Source organism: Callithrix jacchus, chromosome 13, assembly GCF_049354715.1.
Source record: "Callithrix jacchus isolate 240 chromosome 13, calJac240_pri, whole genome shotgun sequence".
Taxonomy (NCBI): domain Eukaryota; kingdom Metazoa; phylum Chordata; class Mammalia; order Primates; family Cebidae; genus Callithrix; species Callithrix jacchus.
Window position 1 is genome coordinate 6,191,420 of NC_133514.1, and position 27,285 is coordinate 6,218,704.

The 27,285-nt window shown below is 39.3% G+C and overlaps 1 protein-coding gene across 4 annotated transcripts in view; it reads right to left on the reverse strand.

The window, feature by feature from the left end:
- CSMD1 (CUB and Sushi multiple domains 1) overlaps positions 1-27,285 on the reverse strand; it is a 2,142,320-nt gene that overhangs the window by 481,265 nt on the left and 1,633,770 nt on the right. For all 4 annotated transcript variants that reach the window (XM_035269622.3, XM_017963591.4, XM_008979004.5 and 1 more), the window contains 3 exons: positions 5,648-5,830; positions 4,129-4,455; positions 2,416-2,610 (listed from right to left, as the gene is read on the reverse strand). In XM_035269622.3, the coding sequence (XP_035125513.3) occupies positions 2,416-2,610; positions 4,129-4,455; positions 5,648-5,830 (705 nt within the window). The remainder of the gene's footprint in view (positions 1-2,415; positions 2,611-4,128; positions 4,456-5,647; positions 5,831-27,285) is intronic.

Consider the following 27,285-nt stretch of genomic DNA (forward strand, 5'->3'; position numbering starts at 1 on the left):
ATGGTGAGGACAGAACAGCGGTGAGAGCAGACTGTTCACTTTACACTTCTTCCTTCTGAAAATTCATGCTTCCCAATCACTAGCCATATGCTTGGCTAAACATGATTTGCACCCATGATGAACTGTGCACTGTCATTAGTATCATATGTCAGAGCACCACATATGTACATACTGACTTATCTATAAAAGATAAAAACCTACCCATTTATTAACATTTTGTACAGCATAAAACATAAAAAAATCTATGTTTAAAAATGTGATGGAAATAAATACAAAGAAAGTTCAATGACTAATAGTGTTTTCTTGCCCTTCTATGTACCAGTGTTTCACCCATGAGTGGTGCCTTGAGTCCACCCAGTTGTTTTAACAATGTATGAAAAGGGTGAACACCAGAATACCCTCCTTCACATTTAGTGTCACCACATGATATAATACATAGGACCTGCTTAGAAGTTTCTGCTTCTCTTCTGAGGTCAGGAGTTTGAGACCAGCCTGGCCAACATGGTGAAACTTCCTCTCTACTAAAAATACAAAAATTAGCCAGGCATGGTGTCAGGCATCTGTAATCCCAGCTACTCAGGAGGCTGAGGCAGGAGAATCACTTGAACCCGGGAGGTGGAGGTTGCACTGAGCTGAGATTGTACCACTGCACTCTGACCTGGGCAACAGACTCAGGCACTTTCTCAAAAAAAAAAAAAAAAAAAAAAAAAAAAAAATCCTACTTTGAGTAACAGTAACTTTGGAAGTGGGGCTGGGGCAGGATGAGGTAATGAAGCATCACACCCCCCAACCAGGCTGTGGTTGTCATGGAGGTGTTGAATGCTCCATGTCTACATCCCAGCTGTGTTTAAACTCTGACAGAGATCATAGGTCTGGGGATGTCATTTCAAGGTATTTTAGATAGGGAAGTAATTCTCAAACTGTATTTTATATATATGTATATATGTATATGCATATATATATATATGGAGATATATATATATATGTATGTGTATATATATGTATGTGTGTATATATACATATATATATGGGAAATGAGAAAATAAAAATAAGCTAAATGGGAAAAAATCACCCATAACCATAATTAACATTTTGCTGTGCAGTCTTCTCTTTAGGGTTTTACAAAATTATGATCATGAGATATGTATTATTTATGACACATGTACCTGTATACTTTGGTCTTTCATGTGCTAAGGATACCTGAGACTCTCTGATCTTGTGATCTATGTATTGATACCTGTTATTCTTCATGACTTATTTAACCAATCCTCTGCTGTTTGAAGCTTAATCATTTCCAGCTCTTCACTGCTACACAGTCTTGCAGAAAACATTCTTGAAAATATTTGTATAGTTTCTTGACTATTTCTTTATGATACTGATCCAAAAATATAATTTATGGCTTAAAAGACAAGAACAATTTTAAGAGCCCTACTAAGAATTTACACTTTAATACCATGATTTTTATACCCTTAATAGCATGATTAGGAAATTCTAGTTTCTATATAGCCTTTTCAATAATACATCTTATTCACCTGTTTAAATCTATGGTAAAAAGATAGACAAAAATGATATTTTACTTTTCTTTTTAAATTTGTACTTCTTTAATATACACTGGAGGTAAGCTTGTTTTTTTTTTTAAAGATTTTCTTAGTTTATTTTGCTCTGACTATTCTGATATGGAATGTGAACATGTACTCTAAGTAAACATTTTTAAAATGAGTCATTATTAGAGGCTACATCTTTTTCCTTAAAATATTTTTTCCTCTCTAGTTTTGTTAGATAAGTAACCAGAACAGAAATATGAAGAAGAAAATTAGGTGGTATTTATGTCAACTGCAATGAGAACAACAAAATAGTTAACCATAAGCAACTGTTACAAGATGAATTCTGTCCCTTCAAAATTCATACATTGAGGTCCTCACCCTCACACCTCAGATGGGGACTGTATTTGAAGATAGGGCCCTTGCAGATGAATTTACTCAGGATAAAGTGTTGCTGGAATAGAGGAACCTCAATCCAATGATTGTGGCTTTTTAACAAAGAGAAGAACTTAGACACAGGGACAGACTCACACACAGGGAGAACTCCTTGTGAGTGTGGAGACAGATATGAGGGTGGTGCTTCTCCAGCCATGGAATGCCAGAGACTGCCAAAAACTGCAGGGAGCTGGAGGACCAGCCTGGGGCAGATTCTCCCTCAGAGCACCAGAAGGAACCCACCCTGCCAATGACATCTGGATCTCAGACTTCCAGCCTCCAGAACTGGGAGACTGTGCATTCCTGCTGTTTAGGTGACTGTATGTGGTATTTTGTTAGGGCAGCCCTAGCAAGCTAACACAGTAGGCTGCTTTCTGTGTGTGTCTGAAGACAGATCGTAATTTCAAAGGAGAAGAGTGAGTGGTGGCAAGGACTGCACCTTCACAGCGGGGCACGGTAGAGCTCCAGACCACGTTCCCATCTTGCAGGATGCAGGTGATGGACTCGGATCCCTGGGTCTTGACAAAGCCATCATCACAGTGGAAAGAAACCGAGCTCCCAAGTAGAAACCTGTCACCAAAACGCCGTCCATTTATAGGAATGCCAGGATCATGGCACTCATTCTGACCAAATGCTGAAGGGAAAAGAAGAAAAAAAAATGAAATAAAAATATACGAGTATTAATTATATGTATTAAAAAAGAAAAAACAGAACAAGCATATAAAGCATTCATATAATGTATGTAATTATATACATTTCAGTTACATCACTTGTAGACAGATAACACATTAATAAATAGGATATCAGTATCTAGTGAGAAAGAGCAGAGAGATAGATAGATACTATCATTTATACAGCAACTTAGGGTTTGAAAAGCACTTTTCATGAGAGCTTAGGAAAAGAAAGAACTGATAAAAAGGTGGGTGGTGGAAAGTGTTTGGATTCAGGGTTAGAATCCTGATTTTTGTTCTTTTTATGTCAGAGGACTCTGACACTGGGCAGATGACTCTGGTGTTCTGAGCCCAGCTATCTTTCTTTACAAAATGAGAGACTATTAAGTTTATATCCCCTAGTTACTGTAACACTAAATGGAATAATTACTGTCAAATGCTAAGTATAGTGCCTAAGCAAGTAGGCAGTAATACATCATAATGTAGTGTTATTTATATTAATATTCTCGCACTTTATTCCCTCTACAGTCCAGTTAAGTAGATATTCTTACATAAAACAGGTTTTAAAATGAGGAACTAAAACAAAGAGAAGCTAGCTGTCATTAAACTTTATTAACTACATACAAATGCTGTACTTTAATCCTTGGCTTCTCATATCAAATAACTCAGTTGTTTTTACTATACTACTTTGTTGCATGAAATATCCATAGGTGGATGAGTGGGTGGGTGGATGGTTGTATAGATGGAAAGAAGAACAGAAGGAAGGATGACTGAATGGCTGGCTGGATAAATGGAAGGACGGATGGATGGATGAATGGATAGATGGATAAATGGGAGAAAATGGATGGACAAATGGATGGATGGGTGGGTGGATGGAAGGATGGATGAAATAATGGATAAATGGATCAACAAAAGGATAGAAGGGTGGATGAATGATGGATTAATGGATAGAATGAGGGATGGACGGAATAATGGATAGATGGGTGGATGGATAGATGGGAAGATGGATGGATGGATAGATGCTTGGACAGATTAAACGGATAGATGGATGAATGCAAGAATAATGGAATAATGGATGAGTGGATGCAAGGATGGATGGAATGATGGATGAATGGATGGATACATGGATAGATGGATGGATGGATGGAAGAATAATGGAATAATGGACAGATGGATGGAAGGATGTATAGATGGATGGATGAATGAATGGATGGATAAATGAAAAACAAGAGAGAAGGAAGATGAAAGAGAGAGGAGATCCAGTCCCTTAGTTTAGGAGTAAGCAAGCCACCAATATAAATACAGTGATGTATTTAAGTTTTCAGGATAACACTATATAATTTTGCTACTCTCATTTTAATAATGATTATAAAACCTCTGAAATACTAGCCTTGAAATGTAACTTCACATACATATGAGAAAAATAAGAACATGTAAGTAAAATGGGAACTTGGATGTGTTGACTGTGTGGGCATACTTACTGGTGTAAGTGATGTTGAACCCTCTGCCAGTAGTAGAATGGTCAGACTGAAATTCCAAGCGAACTATATGCCCACTGCTGGCCAGTTGGGAAGGCACTTCATTGCCAGAAAAGGTACCGAGGACAGTTATGTCAGAAATGCCATCATCCTTGACCGCAAGGAAGTCAAACTGAGGCTCTACGTCAAAATCATTAAAGATGAGGTGAATTCGACTTCCTGGCTCCGAGATAATCAGCCAGACACAGTTCATGTTGTTTCCATATTCCTCTGGGTAATTTGGTGAGAGAATGATCCCAGATGATGCCGTGAAGTTGAAGAAGCATGAAACTGTGAAGATGCGAATATATTTTCAAACACTTTGGCACATATCCAAAGAACTGCCAGGTGAAACAGACAGCTGAGAACCCGGAAGGGCTATGTATGCCCACGAACAGCTATGATGATCCAACTATTTTAATATTAGTAATTCTGAACCATAATGTCTTCTCCTTTCCTAATTTGTAAGTCAAATATTTCATTATCTTGTAGAGCACAACCAGAACCTATACATAATCAAGCACAAGCTTGGTTCAAAAATGATCCTTTCAAGTTGACCAAAAATGTGTGCCAAGTGTTATAATTTCTACTTATAACTTTCTGCTTTCAGAAGAGCAAATATTAATATGAAAAAGTATATGCCTTCATCATAGGAACAACTCAGCCTGCTCTTCCATGATAACTTTATAATTTATATTTTATATTTTTCTGGAAGTGCATTTCTCCAGTTATTTAAAGTTTTATTAGTTACAGGGTAAAGATGAATAAATAAGTAACTTGAAAACATGAGATCATGTTCTAGGTGGATGATATAAACATATTTTGGAAAATTTACTTTTAAGAATGTGCACACAAAATTACACACACACACACACATATATATATAATTTTTGGAGGGAGAAACTGTTGGGTTTATCTCTAGAGTACATTTTTGCTTCTTATTCCACGTAGTTTCATACACACTCTTCAGCTGCTGCTGTATTTATTTACAAATAAGAAATTATTTCTTTAAAACTGACTGAGAAGTCTTTTCTGCTAGTTAAAATAGTATTCTCAAGAAGAGGACAGCTCTTCGACTGAATTCCAAAGCAGTACCACCACCCGTGGTCACATTGCTGAACAACTGCATTGAAGTGTTATACAGCATTATTAAGTCACTAAGGACTCTGCTGATGTGTGATACAGCAGATCATCATCAGCTTCTGATGGAAACGATGGTATGTGTGATGACCTTTCTGGCAGGAAACGTTCAAGTATGTTTTATCTAGTACATGTAATAAAATTACAAATTAGTTTTTATTAAATGAATAAGGCAGGCAAGTTGATGTTTGAGGATGTCCTTGCATGATTCTGGTAAAGGAAGCACCCCGAGCTATTCTGAGAGCTGCCCTCCCTAAATGGGTAGTCTGTGTCTTTCTCCTTTTACCCCCTTGCAAGGCCCTTGCAGGACAGGAGAGAGTCCAGGTCAAGGCACAATACTCACATACACAGCTGGGCTTGTTGCCAGACCACTGATTGTTCTGCTGACAGGTGATAACTCTCTCCCCCACCAACTCAAAGGCTGCTGGGCATTCAAAGGTGAGTGTATCTCCATGGAGGAAACTGCTGCCCATCCGCTTCCCGTAGGCAGGGATTCCAGGATCCCCACACCCTCCCTTTTCAATTTCTGAAAATGGAAAAGCAAATGAACCCTTAAAACACACATACACACACACACACACACGGAATATTTTTATCTCCACAATTTAGAAAGTGAACATGTGACTTCTTTTATGCTGAACTACACATTATTTTTGTAAACAGTTTCAAAAGGATATTAAATTGACCTAATATTTAATTTCAAAAGCCAAAAAAACAATGTCATTTCAACTGAAGAGAAAGGTATTTGCTTTGTTATCTTCCATTTATTTATTTATTTATTTTGAGACGGAGTTTCGCTCTTGTTACCCAGGCTGGAGTGCAATGGCACAATCTAGGCTCACCGCAACCTCCGCCTCCTGGGTTCAGGCAATTCTCCTGCCTCATCCTCCAGAGTAGCTGGGATTACAGGCACGTGCCACCATGCCCAGCCAATTTTTTGTATTCTTAGTAGAGACGGGGTTTCACCATGTTGACCAGGATGGTCTCGATCTCTGGACCTCGTGATCCACCCGCCTCGGCCTCCCAAAGTGCTGGGATTACAGGCTTGAGCCACCACGCCCGGCTGGCTTTGTTCTTTTAAGGGATACACATGGCTATGCAGATACACCGACAACACAAATCCTGCGATTAACCGGAGCATCTTCTGGATAGTCTGACCTTTTGTCTGCAGTTCCTACTCCTAAAATGCGAATACCAGTTTTGTTGTCAACTATGTGCTTTTTGTTATAAACAATACAAATAAGATTCTTCATTCCCCACTGAATATTTAAACAAACAGAATCTGTTTGAATATTCTTTCCCTAAAATGAATGTTAACAGTCATTTATGAAACTGAATAACTGTTTGGTCCACAGAGGAAAACAAAACACCGCGAATCAATCTTTCATTAAAACACCACTGTAATAAAATACGCATCCAAATACACCAAACCTCTAATATATTTTAAATGTTGATCTGTCTCCAATGTTAACTACATGGAATGTTTCATTAAAATATGTTATTTATTTATTCATTTAAAAGATCTTTTCTAAGAGCCACTGTGTCAGGCCATCTTCTAGGTAATGGGCGTAGTGAATAAATGAGACAAAACCCTTGCACACATGGGGCTTTATATGGTTTGGCTGTGTCCCCACCCAATTCTCCTTTTGAATTCCCATGTGCTGTGGGAGGTATCAAGTGGGAGGTAATTGATCATGGGGGCAGGTCTTTTCCTGTGTTGTTCTCATAATATTGATTAAGTCTCACGAGATCTGATGGTTTTATAAGGGAGAGTTGCCATATCCAAGTTCTGCCTCTTTGCCCGGTACCATCCATGTAAGATATGACTTCTCCTCCTTGCCTTCTGCCATGATTGTGAGGCCTCCCCAGCCCTGTGGAACTGTCAGCCCATTAAACCTTTATATTTTGTAAATTGCCCAGTCTCGGGTATGTCTTTATTAGGACTGTAACACTGACTAATACAGGATTTATGTTTTATGGAGAAAAATTTTTTTTAATTAATTTTTTTTGAAACAGCATCTTATGCTGTTGTCCAGGCTGGAGGGCAGTGATGTGATCATAGTTCGCTGCAACCTCCAACTCCTGGGCTCAAGTGATGCTCCCATCTCAGGCTCCCAAAAATGAAAGTGATTTGGTGATGAGTAATTTAAGACAAGACAGTAGGGTACAGAGAGATGGACAGAGGAGGAAGCAGTGAAGAAAACGCCCTGAAGCAAGATGGAAATCAGCCCTTTGAGAAAGAGTTGTGATCCCAGCGTGCCTGGCAGGGCAGTGAGGGGCAAACATACAGAGGCAGCATGGAGAGTGAGGGCAGCCCTGCCTGTTGGGATTCCCGGAGCTGCCAAGTGATGCAGGAAGAAGGCACTGCAGAGCTTTGGAGGAGACCTGGTGTCATGGGATTACAGGTTTAATCCCTCCTCCAATCCCTCTGCAGCACTGGAAGAGCAGAAGCAGGAGAAAAATGAGTTCCAGCACGTTGAGGGTGGTTTCTCTGGACACCTATACCAAAAGTGCATTGGTTTTACTTTTAGAATTGTTCATGGGCTTGCACTTTGTTATCTTGCAGGGGCCAAGAGCACGTTCCAATTTCTGTCTTTTTGTTGTAATGTTTGTTTTTGTGATCTACTTCTTTTTAAAAATTTTACATAGGTTTTGGGGAACAGATGGTATTTGGTTACAAGAGTAAGTTCTTTAGTGACACTTTGTAAGATTTTGGTGCACCCATCACCCAAGCAGTATATGAGAACCCAATGTGTAGCCTTCTATCCCTCACCTCTTCCCACCCTTTCCCTGAGTCCCCAAGGTCTACTGTATCATTCTTATCCCTTTGCATCCTTATAGCTTAGCTCCCACTTATGAGTGAGAACAATGTTTGGTTTTCCATTCCTGAGTTACTTCAGTTAGAATAACAGTCTCCAATCCTACAAAGGTTGCTGTGAATGCCATTAACTCATTCCTTATAACAGTTGAGTAGTATTCCACTGTATATGTATACCAGTTTCTTTATCCACTCATTGATGGGCATTTGGGTTGGTTCACACTTTTACAATTGTGAATTGTGCTGCGATAAACATGTGAATGCAAGTATATATTTTTCATAACCTAAGCACTTTCTAATTAAGCTGTCAGTTTTTGGAAAGTTTGTAGAAGTGACTCAGAACTGAATTCCTGGATGGTCTGAAGGTCTGCCGTGAGGGATATAGAAACACTCAGAGGCTAAGCCAGATATGCTTCATTCTAGAGGAGAAACTTTACCTCAGTGTCTGAGAATGTCAAAGAAGCAAAGTTTGCATACATCATCACACTAGTATCAACACATTCAATACACAGGATATCACCACTTTCTGCGAAGGAGAACAGCACGCACATGAAATGCAGGTATTTGGTTGAGGTTCAATGTACACTCCACACCTCAGGCTACCAAGCAAAGATAATCCTTACAGGGTCAGGTCTATGAAAGTGAAGCTTTCCTAACACAAAACAAGCCAAAGAAAGCTACAGAGAACACTTTTGCTTAAAGATACTTTTTAGAGTTTAAGTTGCTGAAAGTGAGTTGGACAGGGCTGGGAATGGATTTACTTAAATTTAATGCTTGGGATTCCTTGAACGAGCATGTGTCACTGAAATTGACAAAGTTAATTCAGAACCCTGCATGGTTCATAACGAAAAGGGCTCGTTTGATGTGGGCTCTCTGTTAGGAAGCTGAGCTGGGCACCCAGGGTCCTGGCACAGGACCAGGCACCAGATTCGGTTTTGAACAACTTGCCCAGTGTTTGCTGGACCACTGTGATAAATTTAGTCTCATCAAGGCTCAGTGTTCACATTATGAGCCTCCTCCTTCCTACCTCAAAGGGTGGCCATGAGAATTAAAGAATGAAATTCATGAAAAGTACTTGCCATATTGCACTAGAAAGATAATTACTGCTATGATTATCAGCAAACCTTAAATGTTTCATTCTGCTTCTGTGATAATAGAGTTTACAATTTCTCCATAGTGTAAAATAAATTATGGCATTTTGGATACTATTTTTACATTAATTAAGGCAGGGAGCTCTTACGTGCAGGGGTCTCAGAAATGAAATGAGGGTGAGGGTCTTTCTGCTTTCCATGCTGAGGGTCAGGAGAGTCCTGTCATTCCCCAGTCCTACCAAAGAGGCTGACTTTGTTTATCCTGATGTATGGCTACTGCTGGCCATGGAGAACCTGTGTTGGACACATCCCTTATCAGGCTTTAGGCATGATTACTATCAAAGTAGCACGGTCCAACATCAGGAGGTTTGTGTATTTCACCTAACTTTTGTTCTTTAGTTGTAGAAGAAATGTAAGCATGTTTCATGATTACGCCAGTGATGCTTCATTTGGGGGAATTACTTTGTGATATTTTGCATTCTTGACCTCTTACACACTGAGTGTCACTACTGCCTCCAAATTATGGTGAGAAGGTTCACACAGGTTTTAGAATTTTATTTGAGGGTCCTGTCACCTTCAGGTAGAGTAGAAAATGAGTAAGATACTATTAACATTGATATGCTATGTTTATCAAACCTCCTTCTCTGTATAATCAGGATGGTCTCGATCTCTTGAACTCGTGATCCACCCGCCTCATCTCCCAACGTTATTCTTTTTTTTTTTTTTTTTTTTTTTTTTGAGACAGAGTCTTGCTCTGTTGCTAGGAGTGCAGTGGAGCAATCTTGGCTCACTGCAACCTCCACCTCCTGGGTTCAAGCAATTCTTCCGCCTCAGCCTCCCGAGGAGCTGGGACCACAGGTGCGTGCCACCACACCCAGCTAATTTTTGTATTTTTAGTAGAGATGGGGTTTCACCATGTTGGCCAGGAGATGGTCTCGATCTCTTGACTTCATGACCTGCCCTCCTTGGCCCCCCAAAGTGCTGGGATTACAGGTGTGAGCCACCATGCCTGGCCTCTGTATAATCAAACATAAGATGCCAGAGATGACTTTAACTTGTTTTCTTAGAAACAAACACTATGGCTGGATGTGGCAACTCACACCTGTAATCCCAGCACTTTGGAAGACCAAGGTGGGAGGGTCACGGTGGTGCATGCCTGTAATCCCAGCTACTGTGGAGGCTGAAGCAGGATAACTGCTTGAACCAGGGAGGTGGAGGTTGCAGTGAGTCAAGATCGCAACACGGCACTTCATCCTGAGTGACAGAGCAAGACTCCGTTAGGAAAAGAAGAAGAAGAAAAAAAGAAGAGAAACAAACACTATGGTTTAATATCAATTAAAATACTGATGCCCCTAACGCAAAATAATAATAAATAAATAAAATGCTGTTCAAAATATCTCTTCCAAATTATTGAACTAGAAATAAGATCTGATAATGAAGAGGCCTAAGGAAAATATTGTTTTAGGATCATCCCGGAGAGCTTACATAGTCCAATTACAAATACTGTCGCGTCTCTCTCTTCCCCAGAAGGCATCATACAGAAACGGTGTCTGCTGTTCTCGCGGTCTTCCCGGACACGCCACGCCGCGTCTTGTTCAGGTTCTCACCCCTCACTGTCTACCCTCGTCTCCCATCGTTGATACTGTTGGGATCATCTCACTGCTCCCCACGGTGCATCCCATTTCTTGTGCTGCAGACAAAATAGTGTCCCGAATTCCAATCCTAAGGATGACCCGACCTTGCTTGAAAGTTCTCTGGTGAGCAACTTCATTCTTAGTTCGGATCCCATCTAGGACTCAGGAAGCCCCGTGTGATGTGTACGTTGCTGTCTCCCGGCAGTTATGTCGTGACATCTTTCCTGACGTTTCGCAATTCCAGGCAGACTTACGATCTCTTTTAGTACCTGAGGTTGTCTCCCCTCTTCAGCCTTCGCACCTGCTGTAAACGTTTAGTCCACCCTTTCCTCTGTCGTCTCATTGAATCCACGCACTGTGGGTATTCTAACGCAGTCTGCACTTGCTCGGGGGTGGCCCATATCCTACGTCTCTAAAACCACTCGCTCTTCTGCTGCAAGCCTTGTCACTCTGCATTATATTTATTTTTTTCTGCTTTACTGTAAGCCCTGGGAGGGTCTTTCTTGGTAACTGTTAAGTCTGCAGCACCTATTCCAGGAGTCAACACACAACAGACACTTTCAAAATAACTGTTCTTATTAAACTTAGCAATTTAATAATTTTTATTCTTATTCACATTTATTTATATTTTAATTGACAAATAAAAATTGTATATGCTGACCATCTACAGTATGTGTGAAATATGTACACATATCGTAATGGCTAATTGAAGCTAATTAATATATGCATTACCTCACATACTTTCTTCACTTTTTTCTTGAGAACACCTATACTCTTAGCAATTTTCAAGAACATAATACGTTATTATTAACTGCAGTCACTATGTTGTATAATAGTTCTCTTGAACTTATTTATATGTTGCATTTATTTATTTGAGATGGAGCCTTGCTCTATTGCCCAAGCTGTGGCATGACCTCGACTCACTGTAAGTGGACCTACGATGGAGTTTTAAACATCCAATTTCTACATAAGAACATATTTGGCATACACTTGAATTTCAAAAAGGGCTGAGAACAAAGCAGAAAAGAATAAGACGTAATTGTGCCTTCAGAAGCGTAGTTAGCTGCCTACTTGTTTTCTTTTGTGCAGTCAACCACGGGTGTCCTGGGGGCTACATGGAAACATGACCAGGAAGTTCCCTGGTCCTTCAGACTCTGCTGTGGTCACAGCCTCTGCTAACACTGTCTCTCGTGATGAGGGCAGGACAGGCAGGGCAAGGCTGTGCACAGACACTAGACACCTAGTGCAGAACTCGCTCAGTCTACACTGCTGTGTGTTCTTTGTTCTCTGTGACCTGTCTCCACAAGTAGATAAGAACTCCACGAATGACAGCTTGATCAGGTTCTTTCTCTTCTCCTCCAAAACCACTTGTGAAAATTCTTTGTATAAAGTCGCTCAATGAATAAAACTAAATTCTAAAATTACGTTCACCCATAGTCATGTATATGAAGAGCAATTTCTCTAAATCTCAGTAGATGGCTATTGGATTATATAAGCTAATATCCCTGAATTTTAGTGAGAACGATTTACCAAGAGTTTAAATCACACCACGTTCTGCTCCCATAGTTGTGCAAATTTATTCTAGACAGGGTAATAAAATTTCTGTTTGACATATGAAATAGACTCGGTTGCTGCAGTCTTTGTTACCATGAAGAGTTCATTGAGATTCTTCAAGTCATCGCAGAATTGATGTACTATGATGACGTTCTGTAAACAAGTGGGACCTTTAAATTCCATACGGGCTGCCACTGGATTGCAATTAATATTCTGCAGAAACCACTTAGCTATAGCTGTTCAGGAAGTATTTCTTGAAAACAGTGAAAAACGTTTAGCTTTTAGAAAGCTAACTTTTTATCTCCCCAAATAGCAGACCAAACCTCTTATCACCTGTGTATGATACTTACACAACTTCTTATATGTTTATTCGTATAAAAGCAACGTTGTCTAGCTTGTATGTCTAGCTTTTCCTCATGTGCTATTTGACTGCCATCTGTATCCTGCTTAGGGCTTAAAAATTTAAACACAAGCTAGAATAAATAATTTGTGTTCCAGGACAACCATCACTACTCCATGTGGTAAGTGCTGACAGATTAAAATGGCCCCAAAATCAGTACATGCTTCCATTTTCTGGTTGGAGAGAGAGTGACTGAAAGCAACAGTTTCTTGTGCAAGTGATCACATTGTGCCTGCTCTTAGATTAATTCTCATTTATTTTCCCTGAGGCTTTCACTCAGAAATCTCTAAAATAACTGATTTATGTTCATCAGCTTTGGGAAACAAGATTGCAGCAAATGAATGGGAATCTACTGATTCTGGTTTTGGATGGAGTGTCAGAAGGTTTCTAAATGGTGTGGACGTGGCACATGCTCCAGGCATTACTGAAAACAGCACAACACAGCACAGCCTGGCACCTGGACAGATGTGGAGTCTCCAATGACCATGTCCTTGTCCATCACTATTAGTAACATAAACCCAGAAACCAGCAGACTGCTGTGGCAGCGGCCTTGCTTGTTAAACTGATGTGTAATTGTGCTTAATTATGGTGTTCTGGGGAAGTTCTGTTGTGTACATGAAAGACTGTATTTGCTTTTCATACAGGTGTGCTTTGTTTGGTTAAAACAAAAATGAGATGATTTCAAAGGTGTAGTTAAAAGCTAAGATGAGGCGGAATTACGCGTGCTGTGTTTTTCTTTCCCTCTTGTGGCCACAGTGTGAAACGCTGGACTCCGGAAATTCAGCCTGTAAGTAACCACAGCAATGAACTGTCTCCCCAGCTCGTCTCTCCTGTCTCATGGAGACTGTAAGAGTACACATCTTCAACCTCATTTACAGCATCATCCACATTATTTATCACTGCTGTTGGAATTCAGAATTTTGGTTTTGGTACTGCCTGGAAAACTACAAGCCTGGACCTCTGAGAGCACTTACTGCGAAAACAACAATTTTATTCAAGATATTGCTCAGCTACAATCATGGGGTCATATTTATTTGGTCAAATTCCCTGACAGATCTAGTAACCTGATTTGGGTATAAAAGAGGATTGATTTTGAGTGTAAGATTCAGATCCAACAGCATCCTATGTCTCAGCTCAAAAGGTCTGTCTGCCATAACCTGCAAGATAATGAGATACAGGCATTCCTGTGACCCCACTGCTCCGCGGCAGAGCAAAAGAAATATACCTCCACATCACCGGGCACCTTCAGTGAATTTCCAGATTGGGATCAGACACACGGGATTCCACAAACAAATGCCAGACCATGTGAGGAAATGAGAAGAATGAGTCATTTTAAAGGTATTTTTTTTTCATTTTTGATATTATAGATTTGTTTAAAAGACACAGAAAAATAATACAAGAGCAAAGTTAGTAGCGAAAAGCACCTCAGAATAAATGACAGGTATGAATAATGCAATTTTACTTTCCAGAATTAATTAGCAGACATTTAGTTCTGGAAAACCGTTTTGCTATAGCATTATTTTCATTTATATTATACTCAAGGCATACCAATATGTAATGCTCTGCTGTGTGTGTTGCCATCGTTTAAGGCTGAAATGCCAGTGATAAACCTCATGAAGGTCGAGGCTTCCCACTGATGACACAAGCTGCGCTGTTCTCTAATTCTTAACTCAGCAGGAACTCAAATTTCTGCCTTAGCAAGTGACACATTTCTGTGCCTAAGTGGTCATCCTCACAGAGGGATCCTATTAGTCTTACAATCTGCACTAACCAGATGCTCCAGCTTTATTCTCAAGTTCAGGTCCACTGTAAACTTTAAAAATAAAACTAACTCCACTGTCATTTCCAAAACGAATAATTGAAAATGAAGGTCCTGATCACCAGATGATGCCAGGTGAACAAAATAGGGATAAAAATGCACTAATCTAGAATTTCTGTTTCCAAGTAATAAAAATACACACATATTTTTATTTTTAAATAGGCATATATATTTTTAATAAAAAAACTCTATGTATTTGTAATTGCATATTGGGAGGAGGATAATCAAGTAACCCTCAGCTATAGGAAATTCTGGAATCTGGAAAATCCCATGTCTGGTCAACTGCTATAGATTCATGACCCCTTTTATCAACAGGATTGACAAACAAACAAATAGGAAAAAAAGTGGAGAAATAATTCAGATTAGTTTAGTCACCAACAAGTTTCTAAGAAATATCACGTTCTTATTGAATACCAAATATTCAACATCTCAAGAAAAAAAATCTGCATATCCAGATTCATTGAAAGAAATAATCTTCATCAATACAGTTTTTCATAAATTATTTTACTTTCCTGCTACTTCTACATCATAGTCTAGAAGCAAGATAGCAAAGTGAGAAACATGGACTCTAGAAATAGATCCTATTTTAGGTCGAATCTCAGCAACACGCATAATCTACGTGACTTCCTGTGAGTTAATCTACGTGACTTCCTGTGAGTTAATCTACGTGACTTCCTGTGAGTTAATCTATGTGACTTCCTGTGAATTGTCTGAAGTGCCTGTTTACCTAATCATGGATAATATTCATCCCCATAAAGAGCCAGTGCATGAAGATTCAATGCAAAGTGCCTAAGTCATGCCTGATGTAGATTAAGTTCTATCTCTTTGCTATTACTAATATTGCCATTGATATTGCTTTTAATTTCATTAGTTGGGAAGTCATTCAACTTAAGGAATGTCAAACTCAGTCCCCAAAATCATTTGATAAAAGTCCTTAAAAGATGCAGCTACTCTATGGTATTTCTCGAGAAACGTATAACTCCAGTCCAACCACGAGAAAAGCATCAGGTCAACACCACCTGAAGAGCAGTCTACACAATACCAACCAGCACTCCTCAAAATGCTCAAGGTCATCAAACCAAGGAAAGGCAGTAACAACTGAGAGGGACCAGGTGAGGCAGGACAGTTAACTAAGGGTAGATTTCGGTAATTCTCAGGACAGGAAGAAGACATTAGGTTAATTTTTAAAAAGCCATAAAAATTTGAATAAAGTGTGACCTTCAGTTAATAATGTTTCCACGTTGTGATTAATGTACCTAGGAGTATAAAATATTAACAATAGGGAAACTCACTGTGGGGTGGACAGAAATGCTCTGCACAATCTTTGCTGTGGGTAACACCCGCCATAGGCACCAAAGAAGGAGAGAACTGTCCAGACCCCAGGCACAATTAGTGCCTGAAGACTATCTTATAGTGTTATGACTCAGCTATTTCCTTTCTATAATCCTTTATACATAATCATATATTAGTTTACAAAATTAGGGCCTAAAGTATAACTTGCTGCTTACATATATCTAGCTTATATAATCATACTTAATAATTATATCAAGCATACTTAGTTCTACATAATCTTTCTATATAATCATATCGGTACCGTAGTCGGATCTGTACTGACACGTTTAGTGCTGATTTATAGACTCCTTCTATATAACCATAGTAGTTTGTAGTAGGAGGAATGCCTAGAGCAGTCACAGAACAGAAGCAGTACATGGGAAAACAGCCAGACCGGGACAAGAACCCAAGATCCAGGCGGCAGTGTCCCTGCCTGAAAGGACATACGCTGTATGGCAGGCTTGGAGCAAGAGCCTCTCCTCCTGATAAAGGAGCTGTAGCACCTTGCATCCACCTCCTGTGGAAAGTAGGCCTCAGGCCTGAGATCCTGGAAGTAACCGAGGGAGAAGAACCCCTCTGGTGTGACCAGTCACAGCGTCTGTACACCCTGTCAGTCTTTTCCACCTTCTGTGCTAGCGTGAATCATCCTCCCGTAAATATCTTAAGAGAAGAGCACAAGTCTGTCAGCTCTGACTGTATTGGCTTACAGTATCCTTCTACTAGAAATCCTTTGAAGTCTCCAGCCCCCAGAGAAGAAGTGTTGTACAGAACACCTGTTGCACACAGCCCACTTCCTTGCCTCGGTGACCTAATGAGGGTGGCCCCTTTTTCTGTACTCGAACCTCTACTACTGCACATGGCACAGCCCCTTACTGCGCATGGTCCACCTCTCTGCCCAAATGACATAAAGGGGGGGCCCCCTCGCTTGTGTTTCACATGATCATGTATGCCCTATTACTAAGCCTATAGATGATGACCTCACTCATGACCCTGCCCCCTGCTTGTATGTAATACATAGAGATGCTCCTGGGCATTTAGAGGTTGCTGATCTCCACTCACAGGTTGTGTGGCCCCCCGAGTCCAGATGCTCGTCACTAGTTCTTCAGTGTCCTGTCTCTTTAGTTCTCAGATCCTGCACCTAAGCACAGCACAAGGGACACCCCACGACCCTGTGGGGCCAACAGCCCCACATTTGCAACTTTTCTATAAACTTAAAACAAATTAAAAATTTTAATTTTGAAAAAAGAAGTAAGTGTTGTTTTTAATTGTCTACTATTGTTTTGGTTAAAAATTTATCAAATTATAAAATGTTGGGTCTCGATACCTTTCTGAGGCTTGAAATGATTCCTTTTAGGCATAGGTTACAGAGTATTAAGATTCTGAACCTTCTATTACTTTCACCATTATGTGCATAGATTGAAAAGATCCCTTAAACACATAAAAGTAGTACATGTTTACATTCCAGTATATATATATATATATGAAAAATGCTTCCTGTGATTGAGAATAATCACTCTGGGTTCTCCTGGTCCAGTTATCTAATAATCAGAATTTATCATATACTAAAGAGACTAATACTACCTATTTGTAGTTTTCTTCTGTGCTGTAAATTATTAAAAAAGACACTAAAACTGTGCAAAGTTTTACAGTGGTAATGGTCATTTTATCACAATATCTGAAAACAAAGCTTCATTTGCCGATTCTATGCTCATTTTTAGTACGAAAAAATGCAAATTGTATCTTTAAGATGTTATGAAATTGGTAGGCAATTTCTTTTCTTAAACTCACAATACAAGACAATTGAAACCAAGTGTGGAGAAAAAGGTATAGTCATAAACAGTATAAAGCGTTGTGGTCTTCAGGGACTGGGCCCAGGGGTTGGCCAGAAGGGAAAGATTTGGATACAGGATGAGAAGGACGGGAGCCACACAGATAACGGACAGTTACTACATACAATACAGGTTATAACTAACACAACATAAATATTATTCTCTCCATGACCAAGGGCTTCATTATTATTTTATTTACTCGAAACAAAGAATAGAGGAGTTCTCACTATGAAAATAACAATTCTGTAGACTCTAGTAGTATCGGTCCATTCAAGATAATATGTAGCCTGTTTGATTGTCTTAATCCCCAAGATTAAAAAAAGCCCCAAACTTCTAAATGATAGGTTCTATAAATTTATTTTTAATTTAATTTTATCATTTATTTGTTTGTTTATTTAGGGGCAGAGTGTCTTGCTCTGTCGCCGAGGCTGGGGCCCAGCGGCATGATCTCGGCTCACTGCAACCTCTATCCCCTGAGTTCGAGCAACTGTCCTGTCTCAGCCTCCCAAGTAGCTGGGACTGCAGGTGCATGATACCATGCCCAGCTAATTTTTGTATTTTTCGTAGAGAGAGGATTTTACCACATTGGTCAGTCTGGTCTCAAACTTCTGACTTCAGGTGATCCACCCAGTTTGGCCTCCCAAAGTGCTAAGATTGCAGTCCTGAGCTGCCGTGCCCGACTCTGCAGAGGTTTTAGAGCAGATTCTGTCATCTACAGCTATTCATCCTCCCCATGACTAGATGACGGATGAAACCTCCAAGGTCACTCTGCTCTGCACCAGCGTTTTATGCCTTTGAAACTTTGTTTCGCTTATTTTCAGTATTGTTGCCTCTCACTGTGAAGGGGCTGCAATTTCCTCAAAGCCTGGAGTCACACTTAGCCATTCAGTATTCTTGATGACACACAATTCTGGGGACTTCATCAATATTCAATCAATAATTTGGGGTTTGTAGAAGGAGTTGGAAAAAATGAACCACAAGTTAAATCTGAAAGAGGAACCAAGATTCTTGGTTTTGGGGCCACTTTCTAGAATGTGTTTTTGCACTCACTTTTCCTATAATGCTTACTGAAAGAATCTTTTAAAAATATCATGTGCATATCAGTAATTCTTACAATGGAGTCTGTTTGAAAGCACTTTAAAAAGTATACTACTAAAGAAATCTGTTTAAGGGGCTGGGCGCGGTGGCTCATGCCTGTAATCCCAGCACTTTAAGAGGCCGAGGCGGGTGGATCACGAGGTCAAGAGATTGAGACCATCCTGGTCGACATGGTGAAACCCCGTCTCTACTAAAAATACAAAAAATTAACTGGGCATGGTGGCACGTGCCTGTAATCCCAGCTACTCAGGAGGCTGAGGCAGGAGAATTGCCTGAACCCAGGAGGTGGAGGTTGCGGGATCGCGCCATCGCACTCCAGCCTGGGTAACGAGCGAAACTCCGTCTCAAAAAAAAAAGAAATCTGTTTAAGAAAAAAAAACAGAAGACAGAAGACAAAACAGTACATGTTGAAAAAGAGCATGTTAAAATAGGGCTAGACCATGTTCCATCTTTTGGGAATCAAGTGCAAAAAAATTAAACCTTTCAAATCTATTTTTGATGCACTTTTCCGTGTCAATGATTTCATGCATTTTTCACTGTCTCAGTCCCCTTGTGCCGTGATAACAGAATACCACAGACTGGGTAGTGTATAAAGAGCAGAGACATATTTCTCATGGTTCTAGATGCTGGGAAGACCAAGATAAAGGCACTGGCAACAAGGCTGGTAACTGATGAGAGCTGCTCTCTGCTTCCAAGATAGTGCCTTGAATTCTGTGTCCTCCAGAGGGAGGGACACTGTGTCCTCAGGTAGCAGAAGGAGAAGGGCAGAAGGGAGCGGATTCTCTTTGTTAAGCTCTTTACCCAGGGCCCCAGCTCTTAGTATTATCAAATTGGCAACACCTGAATTTTACAGGGAACACCTTCAAACCACAACACCAGTTAGTCTAGTTGTACAGTCCTATACGTATTTAAAAAATAATTAAAGAGATGAAATTATTTTTGGTTCACTTGTTATTTATCCCAGTTCAGCAATATTTTTAAAGAATCAGGAACGAATTAGGTACCACAAATTTTACCAAGTCTAAATGAACAACTTAGTGAGTTTTAATTTAATCTGATGAATTTGAGCAAACTTTATAGTCATGTATCCAACACCAAAACCATGCTATGGAGCCTTCTCATTCCTCCAACACTTCCTCCATACCAATTTTCAGTCAACTTTTTCTCCCTTTCCCTGTCTCCTGGCAACCAGTAATCTGATTTGTCACCATAGCTTTCCCTCTTCCAGAATTTCTTACCAATGCAATCACAGGGTACATGCATTTGTGTGTGTGGTTTCCCTCACTGAGTGTAATGACTCTGAGATTCATCCCTTTGGTTTCCGGTAGTTATGACCCGTTTGTTGCTCAGTGTTTCTCCACTGTGGGGCTTTGCCTCCACTTGTCAACCTTATCACCAGCTGATGGGCATTTGGGTTGTTTCCAGGTTGGGGCTATTATGAAGAAAGTCTTATAAATGTTCCAGCACAGGTCTTTGTGTAAAATGTGTTTTTATTTCACATGGGCGAACACTTAGGAGTGAAACTGTTGAGTCACAGAATAGCCATATACTTTTTGGTTAATGGATATGCCCTCAGCGGCCTTGACTCTCCTCACAACTGGGATGGTGGAAGTCACCTCCACTAGCCCTAGGGCACTCACCCCTTCTGTTTAGACAAATGAATTGAGGCCCTCAAACAGACGCCTCAATTATTTAACTGTTTTGGATACTTACAAAATTGGAAAAGATGCGCACTCCCAGTTTTCTTTGTTGGTATAAAAGCAATCTCTCCAAGGTCTTCTGGACCATTTATCAAAAATTTTACCCCCTTTAAAAATTATTTCTTATTTTCAGTGCACTCATTCCTCAACTATAAATATGGGCACACATTTATCAGTATAGGAAGCTCATTTGTACCGAAGAGAATGATGAAATACTCCACAATTCCATTAGAGTTCATCATATTGGTTTGAAAAAACCAGATACTGCTTAGTTTAGTCTATTTATGCTGAACACAATTGGACTTAATAATCTCTGATTAGAAAACTTAAGGAACTATTGAATAGTTCATACACTGCCCAATTACTGCATTCACTGAGAGGGTAGCAGTCAAACATACCAAAAGGTGCACGAATAGTCTGTTTTTATTTACAGTTTGTATGTGAATATGTGTAAATTAATGATTGTCCCTTAGTTTACATAGATTTTAAAAAGTTAAAAAAATTTGGCTATTATTCTTGTAGTTTTTGTAATTCTACTTAGTAAAACAATAAAATTTGATGCCAAAAATGTAACCCTAGTGTCACAATTTGAACACAAAATCTTTCTTCTTCATTCAGATAAAGAAAAAAAACCTGTAGGTTTTTAGGATTATACAATGATCTTACTTTGTCATTCTATCAGGATGGAACTATCCGTCTTCATTTTCAGCAATTGCCAACTGCCAAGGAACCACAGTGCTTGTATTCAAGGAACCTTTATTTGACTTAATAATGGCCCAAGAGTAGTAAGACTGGCATACTGTTATCGTTCTATTTTTTTTAATATTATTTTATTTGAGATAGGGTCTTGCTCTATTTCCCAGGCTGGGTGCCATGATGGCTCACTCACTGCATTCTCAGGCTCCTGGGCTCAAGTGATCTTTTGACCTCGGCCTCTTCAGTGGATGGGACAACAGGTATATGCCACCACACCCAGCTAATTGTTTTATTTGACTTTTGCAGAGACAGGGGTCTCACTATGTTGACCTGGCTGGTTTCGAGTCCTGGGCTCAAGCTGGTTTAGAGTCCTGCCCCAGCCTTCCAAAGTGCCACCATGCCTGTCCCACTTTATCATTAGTCATTGCTGTTAATCTCTTACTGTGCTAGTATGTAAATTAAACTTTATCATAAGTATGTGTGCACAGAAAAAGCATAATACATAGGGTTTGGTTTCAGGCATCCACTGGGGACTTAGAGCTTATCTCCTCTGGTTTAGGGAAACTCCTGTATGTTGAAAACGCCCTGTCCCAGAAGCAGGGAGCCCAGAGTTTTCATTATTCTGCTGTTGTTGTTAGTGCATTCTGCCTTCAATAAAAACATCAACAAAAAAAAATCTGGCTAGATTCAAATACACCCTTACTCTGTTTTTATCCAAAAGACAGCAAATTTAACCAAAGTAAGTTCCAACACCTTGATTCATAATAACTACTGACATTGAGGTGAATAACTATGACCTGTTAGAATCAAACTGATCAACGATGACCACAAAAGATTTTAGTATCTGTCATATCTAATAGGTGAGCAATGAAATCTGCATTGCATTTCCCACTAGAATAAAATTCCCCACAATTATGTCTCTGTAAACCAAAAACATGGGTCTATATACAATCAGAAAGAGTGAAAAATGAATCTGTGCCACTCTGAAAATATTCTTGATAATCTGTGAAAATACAAAAAAGTAAAACAGACTATCTCAAGAATTAACTTATACTTGATAATGTTTTCCAAATTTGTATTTTCCTATCCCTAATATTTTCCTTTAAAGAACAGTCAGGACATGTGAGGACCTCTATTAGAATCAGAATTTCATTCTCAGTAATATACACACTGCTCTGAAAAATTTCATCCCATGAATCACAGAAGTTAAATGATTTCTTGATCATCAATTTTAAGTACCAGAGGTTATTTTGTTCCATAGATTATGTATCATACAGCAAACATGAGAGTCACAGACAATTGAAATGCCCCTTTTAAATCTAATTTAGCTTGACTTCTCTAGCTGTGCTTTTTTAAAAAAAGAATATACAACCATCACTTTTCAAATCAATTAATGGAAAAGGAAGTGGGGAGACTGTCCACCTGCGCTTTCCCTCAATTGCTCCCTCTCCTTCAACGCCATCTTAAGTGACTCCTCCTGATTAGACATTAGGCGGATGGAGATGCAAGGCAATACTTAATTTTTTATTTATGTTTTTATTTCGTGACACAGCCAGTTTCAAGGTGAGATGCTCTAATTAACTTTTTAAAACCTTGCCAACTTACTTTATTTTTCTTGCATTAGAAACCACTAAGTCAAATTATTGTGCTAAACTCTGTCGTTTACTAAAACGTGGGCTTGATATAAAGTGATAGGTGCTAAGTTATATTTAATGGATTGTGAACAGTTAGTTACCTCATGTTCCCAATGAGAAAACTCAATGTATTAGCCCATTTTCATACCACTATAAAGAACCGCTCAAGACTGGGCAATTTATGAAGGAAAGAGGTTTAAATGACTCACAGATCAGCAGGGCTGGGGAGGCCTCAGGGAATTTACAATCATGGTAGAAGGGGAAGGAGAAGCAGGGCATCTTCTTCACGAGGCAGCAGGAAGGAGGATAAACACAGGAAGAACCCCCAAACACTTACACAAACCAACACACCTTGTGAGAACTCACTCAGGATCAGGAGAGCAGCATCGGGGAAACCACCCCCGTGATTCAGTTACCTCTACCTGTTCTCTCCCTTGATACACCAGGATTATGGGGATTCTAGGGACTACAACTCAAGTGGAGATTTGGGTGTGAATCCAGTCAAACCACATCAATGAATAAGCATAAAAAGAACTGTTGAGATTATACTGTGCTGTGGGGTTTTCAAGGCCGGGCTACTTCATCGCAAAGCACAAGACACAAAACGGTATCCGAAGTGCAAACTGAAGACCTGGAAATGAATCAGTACCAATTTTTCTTCAAGTCAAAACATCTCGTAATAAGATGACCCAGTCCTGATTTAATACTAACTATAAGTAATCATAAAAATTTAACAATATTGATTCCACAATTCCTATAGAATTTTTGAAATATTTAAAATGAACAATTTCACAAATGATGAAAATATTTAATAAAGATGAAGTAAAAAGAGTATTTTCAATCAATACTGTTTGTATGGAAATACTATGTCAAATGTATAAGATCTGAAACAATCTATTCGACCACACTCTGCAAAGCTAGTGTTCATAGTGATCCCGCAAAACTAACGATCTTTATTAAATCACCATTAACTCACTTCATCCCTTTTATCAACTTTTTCAAATTCCATGGAAATGTAAAATTAATTATTTAATTTTTATCAGGCTAACAATAAGCTATCTTGGTCAAATTCGGAATGAAACAAGAGACTCTTTTAAAAACCCTCTCCGGAAGGCTGCTTCTAGCAGAGGAGGTGTTTGCCTGTCAGATCGACTGCTGCCAATGAGCAGTGTTAGCCTCTGTCTCTGAGCTCAGCTGGCCATGCACAGGGCTGACCAGTTCCCTTGAGGAAACAGGAATTAGTAAGGTAAAGAAAATCTGAATTTTAGAAAGTGGAATTAATCCTTACTTAATTCAAGAACATAGCAACTTTGTCCAATTGCATTATTCGGTCTGTAGCAGCTACCATTTCTTATATCCGAGTTTAGTTACAAAATAGTTATTATACTCACAGCACCTGAAATTTTGAAATTAAGTAGATTTTAAATTATCATACAGGTTTTACAAGTTCTAAATTTCAACTAAATAGTTGGGAACCTAAAAATGATATTTGAATTATGTAGAATGAACTTCCTTGACTCTTAAACTCTCTAGGAGGAGGAACCTTAAAAGTCACATTTTACAAAAAAACAAACTGCTCTGCTCTGCACGCAGAGCTGCTTCCTGATCCAGAGTTGAATGACCAGGCCCTCAAGAGAAGAGTAACTTCGGTAGCTTATGCAAATAATCAAATTACACTAGAAATTTTGACAGAAGCTGGGCTTTAAAGAAATGGCACTAGAAATGAAACTTTCAAGAATATTAAATCACCCCAAACTGTTCATATTAAGAATATTTTACCAAAGAAAGTATGAAAATGATGAGGGGGGCAAAAGACTTTCACAGCAACATACTTAAAAGAGTGACCATGTCAAATGTCACCAAACATTTAGAAAAACTCTATATAAGAGTTCACCATTAATGAGGATGGAAATTAATACAGCCACCACGAAAAACGGCATGCAGCTTTCTTAAAAACACTTTTTTAAAGAAGAACTATCATACGACCCAGCATCCCACTACTGGGTATACACCCAACAGAAATGAAATCGGCATATGGAAGAGGTAACTGCGCTTTCACGTTCATTCGAAGATCATTCACAATAGCCAAATGTGGAAACAGCGTGTCCATCAACCGATGAATGATTATAAAAATGGAAAATACTATTCAATCATAACAAAGAAAGAAACCCTCTCATTTGCAGCAACATGGATCAGCCTGGAGGATACTTTGTTATGTGAAGTGAGCCAGGCACAGAAAGACAAGGACAACGTCATCTCACTCTTATGCAGATCCTCAGAAAGCTGATCACATAGGAGCAGAGATAGAATGGTGATTACCAGAGACTGGGGAAGGCAGGAGGGCAGGGATGGGGAGAGAAGAGGTGCCAGGTCTCAGGAGGACAGTGGGGGGAAGAGATGAGTTAACAGGTGCAGGGTCTCAGGAGGGGAGGGATGGGGAGAGATGAGTTAACAGGTGCAGGGTCTCAGGAGGGGAGGGATGGGGAGAGATGAGTCAACAGGTGCAGGGTCTCTGAGGACATAGCGGAGAAATGAGGAGGCCAGGGAACGGGAGAGATGAGTTTACAGGTGCAGGATGTCAGGTAGAGGAAAGAAGCTCTTGTCTGACTTTGTACAGAAGAGTGATTACACTTAACAATATTGCATGGTGTGTAACAACACACCCAGAAGAGAGGATTTTTAATGTTCTCACCTTACAGAAATGATGCATGTTTGAGATGATGGAAATGCTAAGTATATGATTTGACCATTTTATAATGTAAATATTTACTGAAACACAGAGAAACTGAAACAATAATAAAATGCTGAAGGGAATATAAAATACAAAATTACTTAGGAAAACAATTTGGTAACTTTTAAAAAAGTTAAACATGTACTTCATATATGACATGACCCTTCCACACTGAGGGGGTGACTCAAGGGAAATGGAAGCCATGTCCAAACCAATACTTGTACACAGACATCCATGGGACCTTCATTCTTAAATGCTTCTACAGAGAAGACACTTTGGGAGGTGTCAAGGAAGTTCAACATCTTTCACTATGAGGCACTGACACTCTGGGAGGTGTCACCAATGTTCAACATAAACTCATTCAAATGCATAATTTTAAATCTATGTATTTCTTGGGCATAAAATATACCTTAATGAAACTGTTAAATTTCATTAAACTGTTAGATATTTCAGCCTAAAATTTTCTATGAAATAAAGTCTATGGTTGTTTTCTATGATTTGTAATTTATATCTTACCTATAAAAGACTGCTGAGAGTCCCACCTCCCCTGCAACAACACATCCACACTAACAGCCGGGGCTACTGAGCTTGGTCACATAGACTGTGCACCAGGCCACATAAGGGGCACTGAGCACATTGTCTATTTCTTATGTGTCAGTCTCCATATGTATTAATCGATACCTATATGTATGTATGCATGTATGTATATGTGTATGGGTATACAGATACAAGTTTAATTATAAAAGAGAATAAATCAGAACTAAAATATAATTGCTAAGTATGTATATATATGCACACACATACGCATATATACATATATACACGCATGCATATATACAAATATACACAAATATGTATATATTCAAACGTATGAATATACACATACATATACTGGGAATTCTAACATCTCATTTTTCCCTCTGTGATACATCTTTCACTGATATCTAGGACTATCTGCTATGAGGGAGATGTTATTACATCATTATTAGCCATATGAATAATTATAGGTGACATTTAATAACTGCTTACTACATGCTGAGAAATGTGTAAGTCATTTTGTATATGTTACATAGATTTTAAACTAGATTATACCCACCATGGGGGTGGGAGTTGTATCTGTCTTCTGTTTAATATTGAACATAGTGTCTGATATATAGTAGGTATTTAATTAATGTTTATCAAGTGGATGATAGATATAAAGTCTCTTTATTTCATCTTTACAACATATTAAAGCACTTCTGTGCTAGGCACAGGCTGATGCCTATAATCCCAGCACTTTGGGAGGTCAAGATGGGTGGATCACTTGAGATCCAGACTGTACAAAAGAGTGTAACCCTGTCTCTACTGAAAGTACAAACTTAGCTGGGTGTGGTGGCAGGTGCCTGTAATCCCAGCTACTCAGGAGGCTGAAGCAGGAGGATCACCTGAACCCTGAAGGCAGAGGCTACAGTGAGCCAGGATCATGCTCCTTGCCCCTGCACTCCAGCCTGGGTAACAGAGCAAGACTCCATGCCCCCCCACCTCAAAAAAAAGCTCTTTTGTAAATATATAAGATAGGTTTTATGGTTTATCTTATTTTACAGATAAAATAATGGAAACTTCAAGAAAATTACATAATATTCTAAGCACTGAGTAGTGGCATGAC